This window comes from Centrocercus urophasianus, unplaced genomic scaffold (genome assembly GCF_019232065.1).
Source record: "Centrocercus urophasianus isolate 14NV4802_14NV808 unplaced genomic scaffold, USGS_Curo_1.0 seq_1245, whole genome shotgun sequence".
In the NCBI taxonomy this organism is placed as follows: domain Eukaryota; kingdom Metazoa; phylum Chordata; class Aves; order Galliformes; family Phasianidae; genus Centrocercus; species Centrocercus urophasianus.
This window is the reverse complement of record NW_024884415.1, coordinates 34,415-60,194: the sequence shown is the minus strand read 5'-3', so window position 1 is coordinate 60,194 and position 25,780 is coordinate 34,415. Positions and strand designations below refer to the sequence as shown.

At 45.1% G+C, this 25,780-nt stretch overlaps 1 protein-coding gene across 1 annotated transcript; it reads right to left on the bottom strand.

The window, feature by feature from the left end:
• Positions 1–6: 6 nt before the first annotated feature.
• LMNB2 (lamin B2) lies at positions 7–25,780 on the bottom strand. The gene is made up of 11 exons (XM_042811269.1): positions 25,501–25,780; positions 13,178–13,314; positions 10,748–10,904; positions 10,010–10,135; positions 8,062–8,232; positions 6,060–6,185; positions 4,115–4,335; positions 3,256–3,547; positions 2,710–2,817; positions 1,798–1,917; positions 7–941 (listed from the first exon to the last, which is right to left on the bottom strand). Exons 1-11 carry the CDS (start codon positions 25,699–25,701, stop codon positions 813–815), a joined length of 1,788 nt encoding a protein of 595 aa, XP_042667203.1. The 5' UTR covers positions 25,702–25,780; the 3' UTR covers positions 7–812.

Sequence of the window (25,780 nt, the reverse complement as noted above, 5' to 3'; positions counted from 1 at the left end):
GGGGGGCAAAAATTACTTGTGTTTCAGTTGCCTTATGCTTCAACTACGCTGCTAAATGCAAAGGAAGTTTGCACAACTCAACTTCAAACCTGCAGAGAAATAGTTCTTGAGAAGGGCTACTTGTGGCCACTGAACCAAAGAACAGAGCAGTCAGGTTTGAAATACATTTAATCTATTTCCTAATATTCCCTGTACACAGCATATTTCTCCTTTTCACTCTGCCAACAGCCAGTTAGTTTAGTCACCATACAATACTTAACTGAGAACTAGGAGAACACAGGGCTGATATTATAAAGGAAACCCAAGTTCACTTCAAATATTACCAGAAAATAAACAAACTTGAAACAACAGAAGCTCCCTCCACCGCTTGGTTTTTTGAGCTCCTGTTTCCCAATGGTTACATTCTGCTCACAGCAGGAATGCCACAGATACCTTTTTCTTTTTCAGAGAAAGCAATACTGGGATAGGGAACAGCAGTCCAGTGATTATTGACTGCTAAACCTCCTCTTACCAACTCCAAAAACAGTTTAAGTCATTGCAGTGTTGTAAACCTGATCTGCAGTGTGCGTCCATAGACACCCAGCATCCAAACTGATATTAGGCACTGCCTGAGCTGTACAGCTACTGATTCAAGCAGCAATTCCTTGAACATTCTTTCTGCATGCTGCAGCAATGCTGCACGGCTGCAAGCTGCCCTAGCATCATCTTCTGCAAGCACCCATTGGAAAATGGACCAAGAAACTCAGAACTAGTGAAAACTGAAGGGAAACCCATTATCTCCTGGCTGATTGTTCAAACCAGCCAAAAACAAATTAAAAATGCAGCCTATATCTCATTACCTGTTGGTTGAAAAGGTCCTCCTCTCCAAAGTCTGCCTCATCCTCTTCCTCTTCATTCTCCCGCACGACAACTGATTTAGTAACAGTTCTCACTGCAACTTCCTGCACAAAAGGAAAGAGAAGATGACTAGTGGTCCATATCCAGCTCTGAGTTTTTGCTGTATCATCAGTATAGGAATCCCAGTAATGTTTGGATGATATAAATCAGTTTGCCCCACGATCACAGTTAGCTGTATAAGCAAACACTGAAGATCCTGCAAGCCACAGAAACATTGCTCATTCCAGCTACCAAAAGGCATCGTGGTGTAAGGCAGTTTCAGGAGCTTCCTTTCTTTAGCAGGTGTTTGAGAAGCAGGTGCTTGTTGGTTTGACAAGCTGACAGCAGACTGACCCAGGAGCTCTCCAAGATGTGTGATGTCAGAAATTGAAGTTTCTCCGTATGATTACACAGTATTAGGAACTCCCATTCTTTCTGCTAAATGCTTTATATCCACTGCTCATGTCAATTACCAGGAAGGTCTTCCTAATCAGGCACTACAAAGAATTTTAAAACATCAGGAAGCTTCCTTTATTACTAAACTATTTTTGAGCACTTCTTAGTAACAAGAATTCTACTGTGCGCTTGCAGCCTTGAAATTGCAGATGCAAATTTTCACTTGTGGAACAAGACACCCTGAGCAAGGAAACAAAGGGAACCACAGCAGGAAGGGACACGGATTTGAAATGTCTTCAGACAGTATTTTAACTGTTTCTCCAGTTTGAATTCTAAGCCAGCTTCCTGTGGTACAAATGACCCTCCCTCCTATTCTGTCCCGTGCTGCTGTTCCTGCACAAAGTGCATCCATAGAATTGCAAAAAAAATCAGCTGTGGGCAGATGTAGGACAATGCAGAACACATAGGAACCAAATGGAAACATCTGCTGTAATTCCAGCAATGAAAAGAAAACTCTCTTCCCACCTCTCCATCAGAGTTCACGAGGTATGTGCGGATATTTCCTCCAGTGCCCCAGCTGCCCTGATTCTTCCACACGAGAACAGAAGGGGGGCTGTGAGATACACCTGCATCCGCACCCCAGATCTGGTGAGAAGACATTCAGTCATCAGCTATTCGTGCACGTTTCATTTTTAAATATCCCAAACCTTCTAACTCTCCCACTTGTCTCTCCTTATCAGTTTTGCTTCCAAATCCCAGTGGTAGATTTACTCTACTTTAATTTACATCAGTGCCTGTGGGAAGACATGACTCTCAGTCTGCAACAACAGCTATCACCAGCCATAGCAAGAGGAAAGAAATCTAACGCTGCAGTCATCAGTCCTGAACACAGTCACTCCCACCACAGCCTCAATGCCTAGAGGAGGGACGTAAAACGCAGCTTGTGCAGACAAATTTCATCTGATAAGCATCTGAGCAATCAATACTCAGGCAGAAATAACTGCAGCTGACTAAAGGAAAGCCATTCTGCTGCAGACCAAACGTCAAACAAAATCGCAAAAAGCAATACTACAGTTAAGGCTGAGAATGTCAAGTATTAAACTTAACACAAGTCTACCAGACTAAATAAATGTTCCTATTTCATGAAGGGGTAGAGCAGGATTAAGTATTCCAAACTTCAACAGAGGTGCTTGAAAAAAATAAAATAAACAACAATCTTTGCCTCCTCCCCCCCCCCACAGACCTCTTTTTCAGCTAAATGGCCTTAGATACTGAAGTGCTAATACAGAAATGGAACTTTTTTTTGCCTTTCTACAACTGAAGTCCTGCTCCTCTAAAACAAGAACCACAAGTCCAAAAGTTACACCCCAAACTTCAGATTTACAGCTGCCACAACATCAACAGATGAACGTTGCTGACACATGGAACATGACTTACTGTTACAGTCTGCCCAGCCCTGAGGACATACTTCGGAGTAAATTTGTACGCAATTTCTTCTCCATCTCCAATTTGTCTTTTCAGTCTCCAGTTACCCAAAGACTGATCCTAGTGAGGAGAGTTGTAAGGTTATTTATTTAGGGTGAGCAAACAGGCATCAAACGTCTTGCTACATCTCTTCGTTATATTTATTTATGTGGTTGTTAGACATCTGCAATCTAACTTGAGAATACTTTTCCACACCCAGTAATCGTGTTAAGGTCATTCAACAAAAACTTAAAAGAGACTTTTCACACGAAAAAATGCTCTGCTAGAGCCAGCGAGGCCGTTCACAGCAGCACAGCACCAGCATACGGGATCAGACATTCAGGACTATGGTCTCATCCTGCAACATCACACCTGTAGCAAATTCACCTTTCAAATGCCACGCCGCTTTTACAAGACGACATACCTTGAAAGGTACCATTTCTCTCAAGTGATGTGTGCTCAACACACAGTGCAGCATTTCAGTTTAGCTCCTCCTTAAGGAGCTCTGCTGACACTCACCTTCTCCGAGTTGTTCTTCAGTTGAACGTATTTGCCCTCCAGGTCTATCTCTTCAATGCTGATACTTCCTGTAGCTGAAGCTTGCTGGGACATTTGGAAGCTACTGCTGCTACTGCTACCACTGATACTTCCAGTGCCAATCCCACTCGTCCCACTGCCCGAAAGCTCCTCTGCTTCAATCCGTCGCCTCTTGCCTCGCGAAGAGCGGACAAGTGAAGTGCTGCTGCTGCTGCTGCTGGACGTGGCTCGAGAGACAGTAACGCGGGACGAGGGGCTGGGAGAGAGCTTCAGCCTGGAAACGATCAAGTACTTCAATCAGATGGAAGGAAATTAACATTTTTCTAGCTGGTCCACAGAGCGATGGTCAAAGCAATAACAGCACAAAACTCGGTAACCAGACTGCCGTGCTTCACTGTTCTGTCAGTGGGGCTGCAAATGAAGGAACAGGTCTGTCCAGGGTGATACGTGACCTGAAACGCAGCGACGGTGAGGGCAGCACAGACTGCCTCATCCACTACTTAGATACTTACACTCCAGTACACTATTCTTATTCTTGTGCCTGATCACTTAAACACAGGAAAAGACCTATAAGTAAACACTTAAAAAGAGGAGATGAATGTCAAGTTCAGAATTATATATTCCAGTGCACTTTGACACCATCATGAAAACCAAAACATAAGGCAGATATTCAGATGAGAACAGCTGTAAGTGTTCTACACCTGTTAGGGGTTACATCACAGTGTGAAGACAATGTGACTTCAGTGAAACAAAATCTGAGCATTTCTGTTAAAACTGAAAAAGAAAAAAAAAAAAGCCAAAAATGAAAGTAACATTAGTCCTAAGAAAACGGAGCTCATACCTTTCCTCTTCTCCCTCCAGGAGTTTTCGATAAGCACTGATTTCCATGTCAAGTGCTAATTTCACATCAAGCAGCTCCTGGTATTCTGTAAGCTGCAGCTGCATTTGGTCCCTCATTTCTGTCATCTCCCTCTCCTTGGCATCAAGCATCTTCCTAAATTTATCCCGTTCACCAGCCATCGTTTCCTCCAACTCACGAATGCGATCTTCTGCTGCACTGGCCTAGGGACAACAGAAAACCTAGTTGTATCCATGTGGATGCAGGACAGAAATCATCTCCATCCCACCACAATCACAGAATGCTTGGGTTGGAAACACCCTAAAGACCATACAAGTTCAACTCTTTGCCATGCATTGGTTGCCCCTCACCAGACCACCCAGCCTTGAACACCTCCAGGGATGGAACACCCACAGCTCCTCTGGGCAGCCTGTGCCAGGGCCTCACTGCCCTCTGGGAGGAAAGTTCCCCAATCACATCTAACTTAAATCTTCCTATTTTTAGCTTTGAACTGTTTCCCCTCAGTTCTATCACTATGTGCCTATGTAAAAGTCTATCTTTCATCTTGCTTAGAAACTGGAAGGCCACAATGAGGTCTCCCCTGCATCTTCTCCAGGCTCCCTCCTGTCTTTGCAGACCCACTTTGTCCAGGTCCCTTTGGATAGCGTCCCTTCCTTCTGTCACACCGACTGCACCACTCAGCTCGGTGTTATCAGCAAACTCAAGACATGAGGTAACATTTGTTGGTCTTCCCTTATCAGCTGATGTCATCATTCCTTCATAGAAGGCCATCAGGTTGCTCAGGCCCAATCTATCCGTGGTGAAGCCCTGCTGGTTTCAGTATCAACTCCTCATCTTGCACGTCTTCCAGCTTCCAGGAGCACTGAATTCCACGATCTTCCCTGGCACAGATATGAGGCTTTTTTACCCTTCTTAAAAATGGGAGTGATTTCCCTTTTTCCAGTCACCAGGGACCTCACCAAACAGCCATGATTTTCTGGATGTGATGGACAGTGATTTGGCAACCACATCAGCCAGTTTTTTCAGGATTCTGAGATAAATGTCATCAGGCCCCATAGACCCCATAGTACATGTTCGACTTCATCAGGTTGTCAAGAACTTGCTTTCTGCTTATGGGAGGAGGGATTTTGCTCCCAGCTGCCAAAGGTTCAAGGACATGAGATGTGGGAAGCCTGACTGGCAGTGAAGATTGATGCAAATAATTGAATATCTCAGTCTGTTGAAGCCAGTTCTCCCTTCCCATTTATTAGAGGGGGTCCACTCTCCTTGGCCTCTCTCTTCCAGCAAGTGTACCCACAGAACTTCCTGTTATCCTTTGTATCCCCTGCCAAGTCCAGTTTCACCTTGGCTTTCCTGATCCCATCTCTGCACATCATCTCTGCTCTTCATCCATCCCAAGTATTTCCTTCTTACTCCCCACTTTGACCAGCAGATCCTAGCTCAGCCTTTCCTGCCTGCCCTGGCTAATTTCTTACACGTGCAGATGGAGAACTTTCACCCTAACAAATCAGCCTTAAGGATTTATCAGCTCTGTTCTGCTCTTTTGTCTCTAGGGACAGATCCCAAGGGAACTCTTCCACTGATCCTTTAAACAACTGGAATTTCACTCTTCTGAAGTTCGGAGTCCCGACTTTACTCCTCGCCAGGCCTCAGGATGGAGGAGTCACAGACCCTGGAGGTGTTCAAGAAACATTCAGATGTTGTAGTGACATCATGGCTTAGTGGGAAATACTGGAGATTGGAGGACAGTTGAACCGGATGACCTCAGAGGTCTTCTCCAACCCCGGTCATTCTATGATTCGAAGACCACAAAGAGCACAACCACTTCTCTCCATAAAATTCAGAAAATATGAGAGGACAAACCTGAATATATTCAAACATTACAGTGCTTTATATTAGAAATAAGAACAGATTTAGTGCCTTTTACCTGTTTCTGAAGGCCAGAAAGTTGGTAGCTGAGAGATTCTATTCTCATGCGAGCCTCCTTCAACTCCTCCCGAGCTGCACCAGCAGCTTTGTCATTTTGGTCAGAGGCCAGGATGGCATTCTCCAACTGGAAGACAGGTTTTACGCGAGTCATTGTATTAAGTTAGACATCTCATAAATATACCTGCAGTACTGCATATAAGCTTTTTAATCTTAAATAATTTAAAATGGAAATCTAGTAAGTTTATGAACCTCAAAGACATACTCTAAAGGAACGAGAACACATATTTCAGTTCTATTCCTATAGGATTATAGCCTTACAAAGCTTAGGTTTATGTTATCACTACCAGCCTGTTTGAAGTCAGAATGATCACACAGGCCCCCAGTTTTATGTCCTGGTCCAACAGTTCTCTGCATGCCCAGAGAGCAAGCTGAATAAAACATTTCATTAGTGCCAAATCTCAGCTGACCAGTAGCAACTTACTGATTTCCTCAGTAAGAGGAAGATCTTGATGCTTACACTCTTCCATGAATTCTTCAGGCAGGATCACATTACATTGTAACTTTCATCAAGGTAGGTGGAAAATGCGTATTTTTCATGCTTTGCAGCTTAAGTTCAACTATCTACTACTACATGCACCACAGAATCCACACAGGAACCAAAGTGCTCCACCTCTAAGAACAGTTTCAGGCAGAACATTGTTCTTAACCACACAGCACAAGACTTCAAGAAATCGATCTTCATCAACTGCACTGCTCAAAGAGCTCCAAGCGAGGAAGAGCACACAAGGAGAAGCTTGGCATATGCCACACCATATTCTCCAGCAGCCCAAGATCTCTCTGATGAGAGTATGACCCTGGACACAGACACCAAGTTACCCAGACAGCTAAACCTGTCATTCCCTCTCCTCCTCATTTCAATAGGAACCTTACTGTACAAAATTTCTTCCTCTCCTGTTCAAATCTTGTCATTTTTTCCTTCTCTACCAACTTTGCTAACAGTGCTTTCCCTACAAAGGATATACTTTGGATCCTCTTCGGACAAGTCAATCCAAGTATCTGGTTGTTCCTAACCTCTCTGAATAATGCTAAGTTTGCTAAAGGTTCTTTATTTTGCTTTTTAATACCTATTACTTATTTTGTTGCTGCCCTAAGAAAGAGTTAAATACTTTTTAGATCAGTATTTCTCAAACTGCAAATCAAAGAATTCTTAAGAGAGTCTCAAAGTCAAGGGCGTGGAAAACAATGTTAGCAGCACCATAATTTCTCCACCACAGGAGAATGAGAAGTGGCTATAATTACAGGTAAGGATTTTCATAACCAGAAAACTGACACCTACTTTATTTTTTCAGGTAGGGTAATAATAATATTAAAAAAATACATACTTGTAGCCAGCAACTGTACCAGTAATACTGAGCATACTACTTCCCCCACACTGCCAGCTGAATTAACGGGGATTTGCTAACTCAGGATTTGCACAGGCAGGTAAAATAAAGCAGTGCCTACATTTTAAGAAGTTCAAGGAGCATTCTTCTGCATCAAATTACGCCTCACTATGTTCACACTTCCAAACTGCACACCACAGTTTTCAACACCAACACTTGTCAAAAAAGCATCCACTATCTTGTCTGATTTCCCCACCACCAGCCCCAATGAAATCACAAATGCACCAAAAAAAAAAAAAAAAAAAAAAAAAAAAAAAAACCCCAAACCACAGAAAAAAAACTACTGTATCAGCTATTGTGTGACATCTCCTATTCGCACCCTGTCCTCAGGGAGCAGCAGTTCCACATGTTCTCCTGGCTACTGCTGTTCCAAGCTGTTACCCTGGGCTAAACCTCGCTGGAAACGTGCCTGTGACCTGAACAGGAGGAACCACTTGGACATCATCACAAAGCTTCACATCACTACCACCTGTGTCCTTAAAGACAGCAGCTCTGATGGAAATGGTTCTATCTCCCGACTGGACCTCCTGCCCACCAGACGGGGAGTGCAGCAGTTACCTTAGCCTGGTAGGTCTGCTCCAGCTCCATTTTGTACAGCTTGACTTGCTCATCATGCTGATTTCGCAGATCCTCCAGGGCCTGAGCCATTTTGTTCTCATACTCCTGCTGGCGACTGGTGTCCACTTCGACCAAGCGATGCTCATGCCGCTTTCTTGTCTCTCTTATCTCCTACACAGAAAAAAAGAGGACAAAGTCCTACACTGAGGCAAACAGTACAAGCAATTCCATTTAGACGAGTATTAATTACTTCAGTACTAATTATTTAGTATTTAGGAACTACAGTACTGCAGCCAAAAGTTACTGCTATATTAAGAGATGCAAGTTACCTCTTTCATTCTGTAAAAAACAATTCTAAAAGGTGAGCAAACTTGAAAAATGGCTGACAAATATTCATACAGAATGTAAGTAAGGAGATCTTTTGTGCTGCAATAATTGATGGAGGGGTGAGTTTGTGCCTACAACAGCAAGCAGTCTACAAGGAACCAGATAAAATCAACACGTTTTGCAACCATTCTGAATGCTGAAGATAAACAAAATACAGATGTTCAAATTTCACTCAGGCATATGCAGATCTCTTTTTTTCTATATATTCTATGACCTCTGCTAATTAGGTTTTCATAACATTAGTAATAAAGAAACAACCCAAACAAATTCTCTATGCTATTGCTCTGAAAACAATTTTTTTTTCTTGTCAGTTTGTACAAAATACTCTTTTTCTGGTGAATGATGAGATCTCTGTATCTGTAACACTGCGCCTAAACCAGTGAAGTTGAGATTTACTCATTAACTTATTCATGCTGGGCCCTGCAAAGACCCACCCAGGTCTGAATGTATGGTATGAGAAAGAATTCATTTCTGCCTTCAGAGTAAGGCAAACTAAAGGAGCAGCTGTAAACTCTGTCAGGGGGCCCGAAGATAGCAGTGCAGTCATGAGATGGAGCAGAGGACAAGAGAATTAAGGCTTACTTCCCATGGCTAAGCTGAAGTCACAGCAGACTAACAAAAATTCAGGGCCACTGTATATGAGCTGCTTTGCAGAAGTCCTCACAGAGCAAAAAATTACTTTAATGGCCTACCAACAAGGAAGGGTCTGTCACCTGCAGGTACACACAGCAACCCAACTGCTTTGTGGCACGGAGGTGAAACAACGATCATAGCTCAGGATGTCTTGCTTCATTTCCCAATACCTGTCCCTAGCCACAGAGCCTTGCCTAACCCCTCCACCCGGTCTGTACACTCATTTTATTCCATGCTGAAACAGAACTCAGCCATTAAACTGGCAAACATTCAACTCAACAAAACAGTCAAAGTATTTTCTCATTAATCATGCTGAAAGAGTTTGGTGCATGGTCAGCCAAACATCACACGGGTGAGACAAAGGGCAGGAGTCTGTGGCAGCTGCTCAGCAGCCACTAAGGAATGAGTTTGTGCTGCTGAAGAATCAAAGGTCAGGGTTGGACTCCAAGGAATAAACTGACCTCACTTTTCAAGAAGTGGCCATGCTTCCTTTCTCCATTCCTCCCAATCCCCATCTGTGCATTCCTACTGTTTACAAAACTACTGCTTTACTCCCAGCAAAAAGCAGTTTTTGGTGCAGTGTTCTCACCAATGGAAACAGGTTACAGTCAGCTCTAACAGACACCACAGCAAACCAGGGGCAGGGCCACGCAGTCTGTGTAAAGAGGGAATAGGACATTCCCTCTCAAGCAGAAGCAAGCTGTTAAGTTAACCCACAGAACAGTAATACCCTCGTCACTTGGCTTTTATGCTAGTTCTGCCACTGATCTGCTATGCAACTCTTACACAACCTTTAAAATCAGCTGATTCACAGCAAAGATGAAATAATACTGATTTTCGCTACCTGGTCTCATTAGAAAATTGTTTATGGTCTGAGTAAGAACTACATAAGCTTCAGAATATAATGAGATTACAAGGCTGGTTCTACCTCCTCAAACACATTCTTCCTGAAATCCAGATCCTCCTGCAAGCTCTGGCACCGATTCTCCAGGTCCACACGCATAAGTGTCTCCTTCTCCAACTGCTTCTTAGCCACAGCATGACCATCTTCAGCCTGGTAGAGAATTGTAAAGATAAGTATTTAATTTTGACTGGATCCCTTTTCTCCCCATCTACGAGCCCTTCACAGCCTTCAGTTGAGATCTTTGGATCAACAACACACAACAATAAATCTCATCTCAAGCTATTACAAAAGTAAAGAAAAAGAAAAAAAGGAAAATGCATGCGTGAGCATGTATGGATACTTAGAAAAGCTTTTGTGATTCTACCCCACCTATAAAACACAGGATTATTTCAGTGTAGCTTGATAATGAATCCAAAGATTATTAACTTCTCAAGGATGAACTGTATATTCTTCTCTTTCTTGACAACACAGCTCCTCTGGATACTTCATCATAAATTAAAGTTACGCAGGATGTTACAAAGCAGAACATTAAGTAACCAGGAACACACCAATCTTTATGCTATCAATATTTTTAACACACCTTAATACTTAGCTTGTTTTACAGACCTCTTCATTTATTTCCACATCTAAGAGGGGCAGGGAAAGGTTAAGCAGAAGGGAGCTGAAGCAATGATGTTCAGACAAACTAAGAGCAAAGTCACAACAGATTTCACAAGCAGTAACTCCTGCTGTGCTCAAGCAAGCAAGCACTCACTGCGATACCTTTGCAAGTTGGGCACGCAGATCAGCCACCTCTGCCTCCAGGCTGCGTTTCTCATTCAGAACAGTATTGAGTTCTGCTTCGCTTCTATGGAAGAGGACTTCAAGATCCTTAATGCGACCTTGAGCAACAGACAAATCTGCATCTTTCTTTTTGTAGCTGAAACAAACAAAAGTTACCATATTTACACATGGGTGCACACACACACCTGGAGAATACTTTGGTTACAGTTACAGATGTTTTGGTATGCAGTCATTGTACCAGCAGGTGGCTCTGGAGTAATCTGCAACTACAGTTACTTAAAATAATTATAAGCCTGGTACAAATGGAGTTTTAGAACAATGTTCTGTGTATGTATTGCCCAGCTGACATGTTCATTACTGGATGGCAAGGGCAAAAACAATCCCTTAAAGAGCATTTCCTCATCTCATAGAGGAAACATTTGGACTACAGCTCCCAAGGAGCAGAGCACACGTATCTCTCACAGAAGCCCACAAGCAGTCGCTTCTCTGCTGGTTCCAGACCAGTATGTTCCCTTCAGTTTCCTCCGAGAACTATGAATCCCTTCCTAAAGAAGAGAGCCTTGCCCAGGGAAGTGCTTTCCTGTGAAAAAGGATGATGGCAACAAATCACTTCTCTTCCACGATGGAGAGTCGCAGCATTCTGAGTCTGGAGCCACGACATTTCTAGGCTCCCTTCAGGTACTGCTGACAAAGGGCAGCTCCCGAGTCCTGTAATGGTTAACAACTGTTACAGTTGTTATAGTTGTTATCACTTCTGTGCCCTAGAACCTTCCAAAGCCTGGGAGCTTCTGACTCATCCCACTGGCCTTGTACCTCCTTTTTCTTTCCAGGCTGTTCTCACTCCTAAGGCAGACAAACAATCACAATATAACTCTCAATATGTAAAAAGTACCACTCAATCTCAAACTTGGCTTCAAAGTGCAGCCTTTTGGAGCTGATTTTTTTTGCCCACTGTCTATTTGACAACTGCCCATTGTCTAAACAATAGCTTGGGATGCTTCTTACTGTCAAATTACCCTAAGTACTAAAAAATCCAGAAAACATCAGATCAGCATCATACATGGCAGATAAGTATAAAGAAACAAAATGACCAAAGTATGTGCCAGGGCATCCAAGATCCCAAAAGAATAATCTGTACACATGGAGAATACTGGGTAACAACAGCTGTCATCATCTGTCATCAACGAGCTGCACATACATGGCAGAAAGATAACAGCTCTGAAGTCCTGTACACTGCAGGAAAACCATATGCTTTCTATACCATAACCTGTCACAAATCCTCGTGTATCAGCCAACTTCTTGCTGCTCCCCAACCCTTCAAGAGTTGGGTCTACCACGCAGTGAACTTGAAAGAGACACTGAGGAAGTTGTAGCAAACACAGTGTTACACATCACCGTCCTCCTCCTTCAAGCACAAAGCACTGAAGGTTGGGAGGTGAGCAGGACAGTGTGCAGGGAGGACTTCACCACTTGCTGCCTGTCAAGGAACCCTGTGCAAACAGACACAAAGTTGTTTTCAAGAATTGCATCTAAAGTCGGGCTGTATGTCCCAGGTGTGACTTTCTGTATGTATTACACCAGGCACAGCAAGATTCTGCAAGTACACCTCAAGGGACTGAAAGCAATCTGCTAAAAGAAACTTCTGAGCCAAGAAATAATTCAGTTCTATTATGAACTAAGCGGACAGGAAACCTGGCACACTTTCCTCATATTTAGTGTATCTCAGAATACCAAGTACGTTTGAAAGAGGCTGGTAGAATTACCCTGTCAAGTCCCCCAAGTGACTGATGAGGGACAACTCAACCACCCAAACACAGGGCAAGGGAGATGACCCAAAGAAAGCAGCAGCAGCAGCATTTCAAGTGCACAGGGTTTTACAACAGGGTATTTGTAAAATCTCTCAGTATTAGCAAAGGCCTAAAAAACAGAGATCAACTTGCAGCGATTCTCACTAGCTGGGAAGTGAAGGGAGGATAACGGAGCCAAATTCCCACAGTTCCTGCGGCAGTTCACTTTTGGAAACTGCTTTAAAACACAATCAAGCAAAGGATTTGTTGCCTCCAGGACAACGGAGACAACCTTGATGGCTGTCTTAACTTCAAGCGGCACACAATACAATCCGTGGGGGGGGAGGGAGAGAGAGAAACAAAGAGACCAGGATGGAAGGAGGCAGGACTGATTGTTTTATCGTCTGCAGTGTGAACAGCCCATCAACTCGCAGTTTATTCATCCTCTATCTACAAATAGATCTGTGTATATACTAGCTATAACATCTGAGGAATTCCACTGACAAGCCTGCATCACTTCCTCACGACACCCACTAAGGCATTTTAAGAGGCAACAGAGCGTCGTTCACACCGCAGATTACCAATTCATCATTTAAAGAAAAAACCGTAAGATTTTCCTTACCTTTTATTGAACTCCTCAAGTTCAGCCCTCAGTTTTCCTATCTCAATCTGTAACCTCGCCCTCTCTTTGGCTGTTTCATCCAGAACTCTTCGAGCATCAGCCAGTTCAGACTCATAGAGGTTCTTGATGCCACTGACCTAAAGGGGAAAAAAGTGTTCAGACATGAAACATTCCCAAGCCTAAGCATCAGCAAACTGAGTTTCACAGGTTTCACACAGCTTTCTTTGGAAGAGAACGTTTGATATGACTTCTGTTGTTGAAGTGCATGAAATTCTGACCATTTTCAATTAATATGCACCTGCATGCCTATGTGCTGTGATCTACTGTGACCCAGCCCCAAAGACAACACTGGAGATTCATTCCCAGCAGGACGTAACAAAACATGTTTGAAATGTGTGTCTTCCAAAGAGACAGACTGAAGCAGAGCAGCACACCCTGCACACAGACCTTGAACCATTTGCTCCCATTCCACAGACCATTGCTTTGAACCATTTTTTTTAAGCAGCAATGTCATTTAAAAACAAAGTAGGAAAAATGCTTTCTGGAATACAAATGGAAGCCTCATTCAATTCTGTTGCTCCTGTACTACAAAGCAAAAGAAGACTCTGAAATGAGATGAACTCCAGAGACCTTCAGAGACATGCTTCTACTCTTGTTCTCTGCCTCAGACGATAAGGATCTGCAGATCTCTCCCTGTCCCAGCTCAGAAAAAAGATAAGACAATCCACTATTCAGACTGCAACAAGGCACCTCAAAGTCTTCAACACCAGTAACTCTTTGTAGAACACAGGATCATTTGAAAGGCGTATCAAGATAGCTAAAAACTGAAGGTAAGATTGGTGGCATTGCTTCTATCAAAGGATATCAGAACAGCTCTTACTGATGTAAATTCAGAAACAGAGCAATCATGGTGTGGGAAGAGCAAAAAGCAGAATACAACAGCTTTAGGAAGAGAAATTTCATAACAAAGCATCAACTGCAGACACGAGGCAACTGTGCTGTTCCTAGGAGTGCCTATTCCAACAGCCCCAACGACAGACTCAACCATCTGGTCTTCAGAAAGACAGATTAAAGGCAGAAAATAAATCAAGACCCTGACAGAACATATTTTCATAAAACTTCTGAAATGAACCTAGATGTTGTGGGAATTAAATGTTGTTTCTGCATTAGAATTGGATAATCTGGTTTTTATTTCACGAGCTCTGCTATCATAGTTCTTTTTGGGAGTCCTTCTACTTCACCTCGGGAAGATCTCTGATAGTTTGCATCACTGATCCTCTAGACGAACCTTCCCAGGCACGCACACTCTGTATAGAGGTGTATATCTGTATATTTGGTCACACGCTGCAGGAATATCCTGCACGAGAGCAAACCAGAGAACAGCCATGGCCTGCCCCAGGAAGCGCCTGAAGAGACATCGGCAGGCCTGGCATCATCCCCAGTGCTCTTTGTTTAACGCAGACTTGAAAGAAAATCACCGTTTCAATACGGCAAGGAGAGCACCGAGACAGCTTGGAAACAACAGCACGGCTGCTGACTGACAGCAGGTAACAAATAAATTAACAAATAAATTAAGTAAATAGCAAATGTCAACCTTCTGTAAGATTGTGAACCTGGAGTACGCAGCCAGTGGGGAAACGGGGGAGGGAGGAGGCAAGGGGGAGCAAACAGGGTCTAAAGGCTGCCATGTTGTGTCCATAGGCGCTCCTCCTTGCGGGACGCCGCCATTGCAACCGCGAATAAATTCTGCTGTTACCAGAGATACCGTCCTGACAAACGTGACTTGGATATTTCCAACAATGTGACAGTCTGAGAGCTGAGAATTCTTTTTCTAAAGAATTATTCTTTCAAGATTTATTCCATTTTTTTGTTTGTTTTTCCTCTTCTTTTGTCACAGCTTACAGCCAGAAATTCCCTATGGCACAAGCTAATACAACTCTGCTTTACCAGTTGCAGAAAGTTCCACAAAGATGTGAGTTACGACTGCGCTAAGATCCTTCTTACACCACTCCACCACGCCAATAAAATGTTAATTGTTAAGCCTCTCAATAACTGTGAGCCTTCATGAAAACACAGTATTTGCAAATCACAAGACAAAATCACACACTGGAATACTACATTTGAGAGCTACGTGCTTTTCAGAAGGGATTCCCCGGGGCAGGAGCAGGAGGGAAGGCAACATGGTGGGCTGCAAGCAATTCAGGGGACTCCTGGAGTCCATTGAGGATAACTTCTTGTTCCACGTACTGCCCAGACCAACCAGAGGTGAAGTGTTGCTGGACCTGGTGCTCACCAACACAGAGGGATCATTACAGGGGATAAGATCAGAGGCACTGTAGCTGCTGTGCCCTGGCTGAGCGAGGGCTGTGAGTCTGAGAAAGAACAGTCAGGGATCTGAGCTTCAGGACAGCAAACTTCCAATTGTTTAAGGACTGGATGGGATTCCCTGGGAAACTGCCCTCAGGGAGGCGAGAATGGAACAGAACTGGCAGCTCTTTAAGGATGCCTTCCTGAGAGCACGGGAACTTGGAGGAGGCAGGAAATCATCACAGCTGAGCAAGGAGCTGCTGGTCAGACCAAGGGTAAGGAGGACGTGCACAAGGTCTGGAAGCAAGGATGGGGAGACTGGGAAGAATACAGGAACACCAACCAAACATGTATGGTGTGATCAGGAGAGCCAAAGTGCAGATGGACTTGAACCTGGGGAGGGATGTGACAAATAATGAGGGGTTCTACAGGTACAATGGTCAGAAGAGACAGGCCAAGGAGAGCATACCTCCTCAGATAAACAAGGAGGCAGAACCAGCTCCTACAAACATGGAGAAGGCTGAGGTACTCAACAGTTCTCCGTTTCAATCTTCACTGCCAGTCAGGCTTCCCACATACTTCATGTCTTGAACCCTCTGCATGTGGACTGGGGTGAGTAAAATCCCCCCCTCTGTAAGAGAAGAGCCTGTCTGAGACCCCCTCACAAGACTGAGTGCATACAGAACATGGGGCCAGACAACATGCATTCCAGAGAACTGCAAGGAAAAAAATAACCACAGCTGACTGGGGTGTCCTCAGCGAGTGAAAAAAGGGAACCATCACTCTCACTTTTAAGAAAGGGAGAAAGGAAGGTCTGGGAACCTACAGCCCAGTGAGCCTCACCACTGTGCCTGCCTTGGAAGATCGTGGAGCAGCCCATCCTGGAAGAGATGTTATGCACATACAAGACAAGGAGCTGATCTGAGAAAACCTGCAGGTTTCCCTCTATTTGTAAACATCACTACAAAAAGGTAATACAATATCAACCAACAAATAGTGAATAATTTATGCTTGTTTTATATTCAAAGTACTCCAATTTATATTCAAAGTACTCCAAACACCACACAGCTTAACAACATCAAAAGGACAACACTCTGAATTGCAAACAAACATTTAAAGTAACCCCTGCCTTGATAGAAGATAGCTGGAATGAACTAAATATTGAATGATGAAAGCCATTTCAGAACCTTTTGGTAAAAAGAGAACCAGAGACAACACTTCTGAGCTAAAAAGGTCTGACTCGCCCTCACTGCGAAACCTGTTGTGGCAGCTTAGCATGGATCTTTTCTCCTGTAGCACACTGAACTTCTGCTCTGCTCCTGTTCTGGAAACTTGAATGAAAAGTAAACACAGGTCCAATGCAGTTTGTTAGCAAGAACACCACTTAGGGCAGCATTTTAAGCTAATGCACCGACAGACAGAAGCAACTGAGATACGAGGACACTCTCTAGCACTGAAAGAAACTCTGGCAAGTATTTCTGTTGCCTGAAACTTTCGCCCCTAAAGCTCTGCTCTGGTGGAAGGAACGTAACGTTCAGAGTCCACTGACTTGGAAATCACCAGAGCAGTATGGTCCCCACAGTGCCTCTAGTGATCGTCCACCTCCAATCTGCTTTCTTTCTAAACTACAATCACTCTTTAGCCTCCTCCCTTTTAAACTTACTTTGCAACTGCAACTACTTTGCTGAATTTGGTCTCCAGTAGTGACACTTCAAGCTCACATTCTTAAAAAGCTGTTGCTGCACTTCTAGGATATGCCTCATATAGAATTTATGGACAAAAAAAGAAAAATGGCAACAGGACCAGCAATCACAGCATCCACAGCAGCAAGGGAAGGAAAACCACTAAATGAACCCAGCAGCTGTGAAGCCCATTTCTAGTGCTTTGCTTCATCACCATCTCAGCACTGTGCCACCAGGCAGTGTCTAAACGCCCCGAATGCCCCAGGAATTCTTGGAGCACACTTTGCTCAGGTTCGACACATTCTGAAAAAGATTTTCTACGCAGCATCCAGAGTAGGGAAATAATTCTGGTATGCGCAGTGCTAATTAATCACTAACTATAAAGGAAAACAGGAACCGTACTGGAGATCAGAGAGGCATTCCAGCAGCTGTCAAATAGCTCACGCTGTAATCCAAGAGGTGATACCATACCAGAGCTACATTTTATATGTTTGCAGCGAGAGTATCACGGAGCGGTCAGTCTGGTAAGCCATGAGAGGAAGCTCTTCACTCTGCAGCACGTGGGACCAGATCTGCCACAACACTGTCAAGAACCTCAGCAGATTTGCTTTCAGCAGCCTTGCAGAAGCAAAAGAAACCAAGAAGTAATTACAACCATTGCAATTATGACAACTACAGAAAACAGAAGAATTTGTTAGAGCAACCGAAAAAAAAAAAAAGCAGAATATGTATAAGACATCACGGTAGGCACTTAACTAAAAGAAGATCACACACAATAATGCAAGATAAAACAAAACTGGTGTGCTTACTTGCTGGGCAAACACAGCAGAGCAGGAGGATACGGAACATGGAGCAGCATTTGTCCAAAAGCAAAGCTCATGCACAAATGCCAAATAAAAACTGATAGTGATTTCTGACAAACACATGGCAAGCCAAAAAATTAAGTTTGAAGAAAACTCATAAATGGCGTAGAAAGTAATCGCTCTTGCTGCACTTACAGAAAGGTACAGATAGACATGACAAACAGCCTGCAGCCCAAAGCTCATCAGCTAAGCAAAAGTACCATCTCAAAAAGATGAAGTACAAACATATCTTCATTTTTTTGTTATTATTTAACTTACATTCATACTAGAGAAATCTGTAAGAGCTTCCTGCACTTAAGCATGAGTTGAAAGAATCATAGAACAGACCACAAATCAAGCAGTAACAAGCCATCAGATTTATACAGTATCAAGAGCTTTCTAAGCCCACTTTTTCAATTAGGTGAATTGCTAGCTGCAATATTTAATCTTATAAGGGTTCACTTTTTTCTTGACCATTAGAAAGGAGTTGTTAAAGAGGAACTACCTGTCACTAAGCTGGAGCGTACAGCGAGATAGCAGACAGTATGAAGAACAGCACTGCTGGGCAAGCACGTAAGGGTCATACTGAGGAAGAATCAGTGTCTGCTGCAAAACACAGGTTTCACAGCCAGACTTGTCATGTAAATCAGGAAATGGGCTTTCATGACAGATCCAACAAAAAAAAAAAAAAAAAGGAAAGCAGCAGGTACATGAAGAACATCAGAATGGAAAAAAATAGCCAATACGGCTTCGTCCACCTCAGAGGAAACAGAAAGGATACAGACAAGGATTTGAGAAGTCCACAATGACACAAATCATATTCTAGGGACTGAGGGGAGGGAGACTGGCAGGCAGTCCCCTGCATTTCCCACCTTCCCCCTGCTAACCATAGGTGTGACATGTGCCTTGTTACAGCCACCAGTCTTGACTTTTCAAAGATAATTTGTAGCAACCCCACAATGAAACCAACCAGCCTCTCCTGAACGCAGTTTCATTAGATGTCCATGGCAGCACTCATCCTGTGAGTTTTCCCACGTCACGCCCACAATCCCACTGAGGTCATAGCACCCACCCACCATGGTGGCTAATTCCTCCTGGCTGTTCTCCACATTGCAAGCATTTGTGCTGCAGGCACTTCAGAAAGGCACCACGATGATTTGTCAGGAAGAACAGGAGAGCTTTTCCCATCAGACTGTCCTGTAGGCACTTCCTTGATGATTCCACAACTACTTTGTTGATTACTGTCTACCCTGCTCACACAGCCCCCGGCCCTTTGCCTGTCTACCCCATCCCACCCGATCTTAGAGAAACCTCACACTCCCCCATCACTTCCAGTCTGAAGTTCTTACCCAGGTGACCCGCCTGTTGGCAAAGACACCTTTGTCCTGCCTAGCCAGGCAGATCCTGTCTCTTCCAAGCAGTCACCAGTTGAATTCACCTGAAATACAACTGCACAGTTGCCAGCAGCAGTTGCTCTGCAGGATCTGTCCTGCCATTCCCACCTGCTCATCCAAGCACCCCCCAACCAGAAGACAGGTCAGGTCTACAGGAGACCTCCTACAGCAACTAGTAGGAAGAAGCTGCGAGACAGCACTCAGTGAAGACACAAGGAATGTGCTAGACTGCTAGGCTGGACAAATTAGGCGATAAAGCTTTAATTATCTTAATATGCATCAATGTGCAAAACAAATGCGTTCCCAGCAGGCATGGCTCACAGTGTTCTTGTTCACCCAGTTATGGACTGATGAAGGCTCACGGCCTCCCCAGGAACACCTGTGGAGGCATACAGCTATTCCTCCTTCTGATGTGGAAATGCCTGCTCAGAGCCAGGCAATCATCCGTATCAACATCAAAGGCAGTTTATCCAAAAATTGTAAACAGCATCACATTCTTCCAAGGAAATCTGGTCACCTGCCCCTATGGTTAAGAACCAGTTTCTTCACAGAGATTAATAAGTGCCACAGCACAGCCTCACTAAAACCCAATCCATGAGGTCATGGATCTAAGATGACCAGAGATGCCTTTGCCCAGACACTTCAGCAAGAGAGCTAAAATACACTTCCTCCTTTTTTTTTTCAGCCAGGCATGGCAGTCTGGCAGGTGTCAAGCCAAGGGGTAGTACAAAGTGTGCTCCCAGCAATTAACAGGGGAAACATTTTCCATACAAAGCAGATGGCTGCTTACTACAGTGTTAACTCTGACAGGGACCACAAGCAGATAATGGAGTTGTTACAGCCCAGGAAGATTGGAGGAAAAAGAAAACTAAGAGGGCAGCATGGAGATGGAACATAACCTCCAGAAGACCCATGTTCTCAAGAGCAATGAAGATGTGTGCCGTGTATCAGCACCATTTCCCTTCAGCTGATCTCTGCAGCACTGCCTAATCCTGCACCTTGCAGGTTAGGACTCAGGTGATCCACCACCCAGAGAAGCATCCAAATATGTTTCACAGATGACAACGAGGTCGCACCAAGGGCACCTACCCTAGTTTAGTGCTAGTTCTGTTCTCGACAGGCTGGAGGGCTGGGCTCGGGTGAACCTAATGAGGTTCAACACGGCAAAGTGCAAGGTTTTGCATTTGGGCCGGAAGAACCCCAGGCACCCGTACAGGCTGGGAGGAGTGGTCCTTGAGAGCAGCTCGGCAGAGAAGGACCTGGGGGTCCTGATGGACGAGAGACTGAACATGAGCCAGCAGTGCGCTCTGGCAGCTCGAAAGGCAAATGGGATCCTGGGCTCCATCAGGAGAGGGGTGGTCAGCAGGGACAGGGAGGTGATTGTCCCTCTCTACTCGGCTCTTGTGAGGCCCCATCTGGAGTCCTGTGTCCAGGTGTGGAGCCCTCAGTACAAGAAAGACATTGAGATTTTGGAAAGGGTCCAGAGGAGGGCGACTAAGATGATCAGGGGGCTGGAGCACCTCCCCTATGAGGACAGGCTGAGGGAGTTGGGCTTGTTCAGCCTGGAGAAGAGAAGGCTGCGGGGTGACCTCATTGCAGCCTATCAATACCTGAAGGGAACCTACACCCACGAGGGGAGTATAAACTCTTCAAAAGGGCTGACAACAGCAGGACTAGGGGAAATGGATCCAAGTTGAAGGAGGGAAGATTTAGGTTGGATGTTAGGGGGAAGTTCTTTACAAGGAGAGTGGTTAGGCCCTGGAACGGGCTGCCCAGGGAGGTTGTGGATGCCCCGTCCTTGGATGTGTTTAAGGCCAGGTTGGACGGGGTCCTGGGCAACCTGATCTGAATGTGTATGTTTGGTGGCCCTGCTGGGCAGGGGGGTTGGAACTACATGATCCTTGAGGTCCCTTCCAACCCGGGTGATTCTGTGATTCTGGTTGCTACACCTGGGGCAGCCAAGGGCCAGCAGCTGCAGCATTGGCAGGTAAGAAGAGACCAGGTGAGGCTGCAGTAAAGTTTTAATGGCTCTAACACAAAAGACTGCAGCCGCCTGCAATGACATCCAGAGAGGTTGAAAAGACAAAGAGGGAAGCCTCTACATACTGCTTCTGTCCCAAGTGCAACTGCTGTGGGTGGCTGAGATTCCCCATGGATCTTCATTTCCTTTCTCCATCCCACTCTTTTTTGTTTTCTGTTGCGGGTGAGGACAGCACAACTCTCTCAGAACAGCATAGTAAGCCCTCCAATACTCATAAAAAATGTCTGTTCTGGAAGACTGCAATCATAAACACCACCAGGAATGAAGGTATTATCAGAAAGTAGTCTTCCTACCTTCATCCTTTCAATCACTCCTTCTCCCAACCTCACAGATCATGTATCAGTGATTCCATCACAGTGAGAATATCAACCAAATACTAGTGAATACAAAAACAAGGGGATACACTCGATTTATCTACTCTCATAGGCTAAGCTACACGAGTGGATTTACACCAAAGAAACTGAGAATGAGGACAGTCATTGGTTTCCCCAGCTGAAAAGGCAACTTTCGTTTTTATTTATCCAAGTGCTTACTGCATAATTTTATTGGTAGAGGCCAACTGCATGCTAGTAAAGGCACAACAGCATTATATAGGTTTGCAAAAGCTTGAAAGATGAATGTAATTAGCAGACAACTGGAGATGAATCTCAACTTCTGTTGAGTTCTTCTTTCATGTTAAAAGTTGGCAGCAGGAGCTATTTTGTTCCAAGGCTACATGCAGCTGTAAGCCTGCAGACCTGAGGAGGTGACCCAGCACTGGTAGGAAGTGGCTGCTCCCTTCTTTCCTCTGCAGGCTGGCAGTTTGAATAATTAGAAAAAAACCATCATGACCAGCTGATGTTTGAAGAGCCTGATGTAATGGTGCCTGCAGTCCTTGCCTGAACATCACCAGTAACAATTCAATCATGTAGAAATGATTCCACAGAACCAGAGTTTTCAGAACCAAATTAGAAATGCCACCCCCTTTGCTCCCATGCATGCAGTGGTCAGACGTCAGTAATGGTCTCACCCAACCTGCAGTGAGACACGGACATGTGGGAGGACACCAGGGTGACAAGCAGTGGCCAAACACCACTGTAACATCACCACGTGTCCATGTTTTAAGGCAAACAGGAGTTGCTGAAGGTTGTTACGAAAAAAAGCAGATGCGTCAACTGCTCTCAAGGCTGAAGTTTCAGGTTTAACACAGAGCCCAGCAGATGAGCAGTGCTTGTCAATCCACAGCACATGTGGCTGCATCCACCATGTGCTTCTGGCATCAGTCACTGAGGTCCTTCCGAAAATCTTCAGCCAATTTAAGCTAAAATTATCCCAAACAGTTCAGTAACAGCAGCAACTTGTCTCCCACTGAGCACGCAGAAGCTGTAACAAACCTTCTGGAGCAGAAACAAAAAATTAACCAGGCCTGCTCCCTGCTGGGAAGAAAAAATAATGCTTTCTGATTCAATGCATAATTAAGTACACAATTAAAATATGGGAATTCCTCCATTTCTACAAGCTGCTCTTTTATTCACATCAAAATGCCATCGTTCCATTTGTGGGAAGGGAATCATCACTTCACTCAGTTACTCATGATTATTCCATCAGGCAGTCTGCCACACATCATGGATTAACAAAAATCAGAAGGCTCCTTGTAAGCAATGCATTTATTGGGAAGAAGAAACAGTAGCAGACTTAATGGGGGGTTGGACTCAATGATCTCTGGAGGTCCCTTCCAACCCCTACAACTCTATGATTAGTAAGTACTGAAATTAAACAGTCTTCGAATGGGGGAAAAAAAGGCTCCCTCATCCATAAAAGGTCAAGACAGTTATTAAAGGCAGAGTAGTGAGAGTATCAGCAGAGAGAAAGCACGTAACCATGAATAAGTCAAAGCTACTAGGAATATTAAGCTAAAAAAAAAAAAAAAAAAAAAAAAAAAAGCAGCAGCTAAAATTTGAAGATGGTTGAGGATAATCACCGAAGGGAATTTTCATCGTGAACACTCCGGAAAATTAAATAGCCCAATTCAACCACGCAGAGTTAACACAAAGAGATAATGACGCATCCCAAACAGAATGGCAACAGACTACACTCAACAGTGCCTCTGCATAGAAGCTACTGTTGTTTTGTTGCTTTCTTAAATTCTTTATTTCATTCTAAGTTTGATTATTTTAGGAACACAAATTCAACTAGGAAACTGAAGCATCAGCAGAAAAACCAGTTTACCACATCAGCGCCAGAAGGACAGAACTCTCCTATTTCAGTGCACCCAGAACTTCACAGCCATGTGAAGTTTCACTGCTCACACAGCCCTAATCCACTGCCCACAGGCCTGAATTGAAACTCAATAAGACTGCAAAGCCCCCTTCTGGACACACATATGAAAAAAAATAAGCTGTCCTACAGACAGCAGGCAAGCTTTTAGCACACAGTCCTGGTGAAGGACTGTACAAGCATTGGCTCTAACACAATACAAAAGAATCCCAGAACATCCTGAGTTGGAAGGGATCCAGAGCAGAATCTCAGAATTAAGATTTAATAAAAAGAAAACTGAAAGGGAAAATTAAGCAAAATGTATGAAAACCCACAAGCTTACCTTCCCCATTTAATGCTGAGTATTTTCCAGGCTCAGTAACACACAGAACAACTACAATAAGTTGGCTTACATTCACACTACACGTAAGACTGTTTTGTGCCTGTACCTACTTTGATTACGTGTGTTCTTGTTAATTGTATTCTGCTTTATATATTGAAAGTGTTTACTCCCTGTTTTTATGTTCTAGCCTCCAGCAATCAACAGCTTCCTAGTGCTTGAAGCCAGACATGGTTATTTTGTTTATAGCACGATTTCATATAGGACAAGAGATGCAGGCATTCTTTATGATAAGAAATATCTGGTTACTTTGAAAACACGTTACATTACATCATTAAGTGACACAAACGCATTTCAAGATACTTTGGCGAGCAGTGATTGCAGGCAGGCTGACCTCCCCCCAACAAGACATTACCATATTTGGTCTACTTAAGTAATCTACTCAAATTCAAACTTTTCTCCTGCTGCCACCATCACACCAGATCCTCACAGAAGGAAAAAAAAAAAAGCCTACACAAGCGGCAGAGCAATCCCTCACATCGCTCCCTTCACAGCCCTGTCAGCTGCCAGTTTCAACTCAAACTTCACTTAGTGGGACACCTCGCCTTGCAGGCTGCCTCCGAGGGATGGAGGTTGGATATGAGGAACAATTTCCTCTCAGAAAGCACGGTGGAAGCCCAGGTCACTTGGAGGGGTTGGAGAACGGTGGAGATGTGGTACATGGGGACATGGTCAGTGGGCACGGAGGGGACGGGCTGACAGCCAGTGATCTCAGAGCCCTTCCCCAACCTCAGTGATCCCACAGGAGGGCTGTGAGCTGGTATGGACCAGGTGGGACCGCCAGCCATCCCCCACACGGGAAGGAGGGTCGTGGGGGCAGCACGTACGGGACAAGATGGAAAAATAAAACGTGGCTTCCAAAGAAAAAAGAAGTGGCCACAGGAAGCAGAACAGGTTATCTGCCACAAGTAACGGATTCGGTTCACACCATTTGTAGGCACCAAGAAAGATTTTCTCCGGCAAAAAGCAAACTTAGCACGACCCTTTCAAATCCTCCAGCGCTGAGCCGCGAGGCGGGGACCAAAAGCCACTCACGGGTTTTTATGCGACAGCGGGCCGAGCCGGCCCGGAGCCCACAGCGCGGCGCCCAGACCCGCAGCGCGGCGAGAAGCTCGCTCTTTCCCGCCGGCCCCACCCGGCGCGGCCCAGGCCCGGCCCGCCGCCCCCCCCCGCCGCGCTCCTTCCCGCCTTTCGCTCTCGCTCGGTGACGCGAGCAGCCCGAGCCGCGCTCAGCGCGCCGCCGGCAGCCGCTTCTCTCCGCAGCCCCCGGGCCCCTACATGCACACCCCCACAACCCAGAGCACCGCCGCCGCGGGGGAAGGATGGGCCGAGCGCAGGACCGCCAACCCCGCTCCCTGCGACGGAGCGGCCCCGCCGGCCTCCACCGCCTCGGAAGCCCTGGAGAAAGGCGGCAGGCCGTACCTCGCGGGTGGTGACCTCCTCTTTCTCAGAGATCTTCACCAGCAGCCGGTCATTCTCCAGCTCCAGCGCCCGCACGCGGTCGATGTAGACGGCCAGGCGGTCATTGAGCTGCCGCAGCTCCTCCTTCTCTTGCAGGCGGGAGATGCGGGTCGGCGATAGCGGGGTCCCGCCGGGGGTGCCGCGGATCGGGGTGCCTGACATGGCGCTCAGCTCGCGGGCAGCAGGCTCATTCAATCCGGCCGCACCGGGGGAGGAGGGAGCGGTAAGATGGCGGACATCG

Excerpts from the sequence above, each read along its gene's own strand:
- LMNB2 (XM_042811269.1), bottom strand. The coding sequence starts at position 25,701 with ATGTCAGGCACCCCGATCCGCGGCACCCCCGGCGGGACCCCGCTATCG. Across the intron at positions 13,315-25,500 it reads AGGAGGTCACCACCCGCGAG|GTCAGTGGCATCAAGAACCT; the intron begins GTACGGCCTGCC and ends TTTCCCCTTTAG. Across the intron at positions 2,818-3,255 it reads TGAAGAACAACTCGGAGAAG|GATCAGTCTTTGGGTAACTG; the intron begins GTGAGTGTCAGC and ends TCTCCTCACTAG.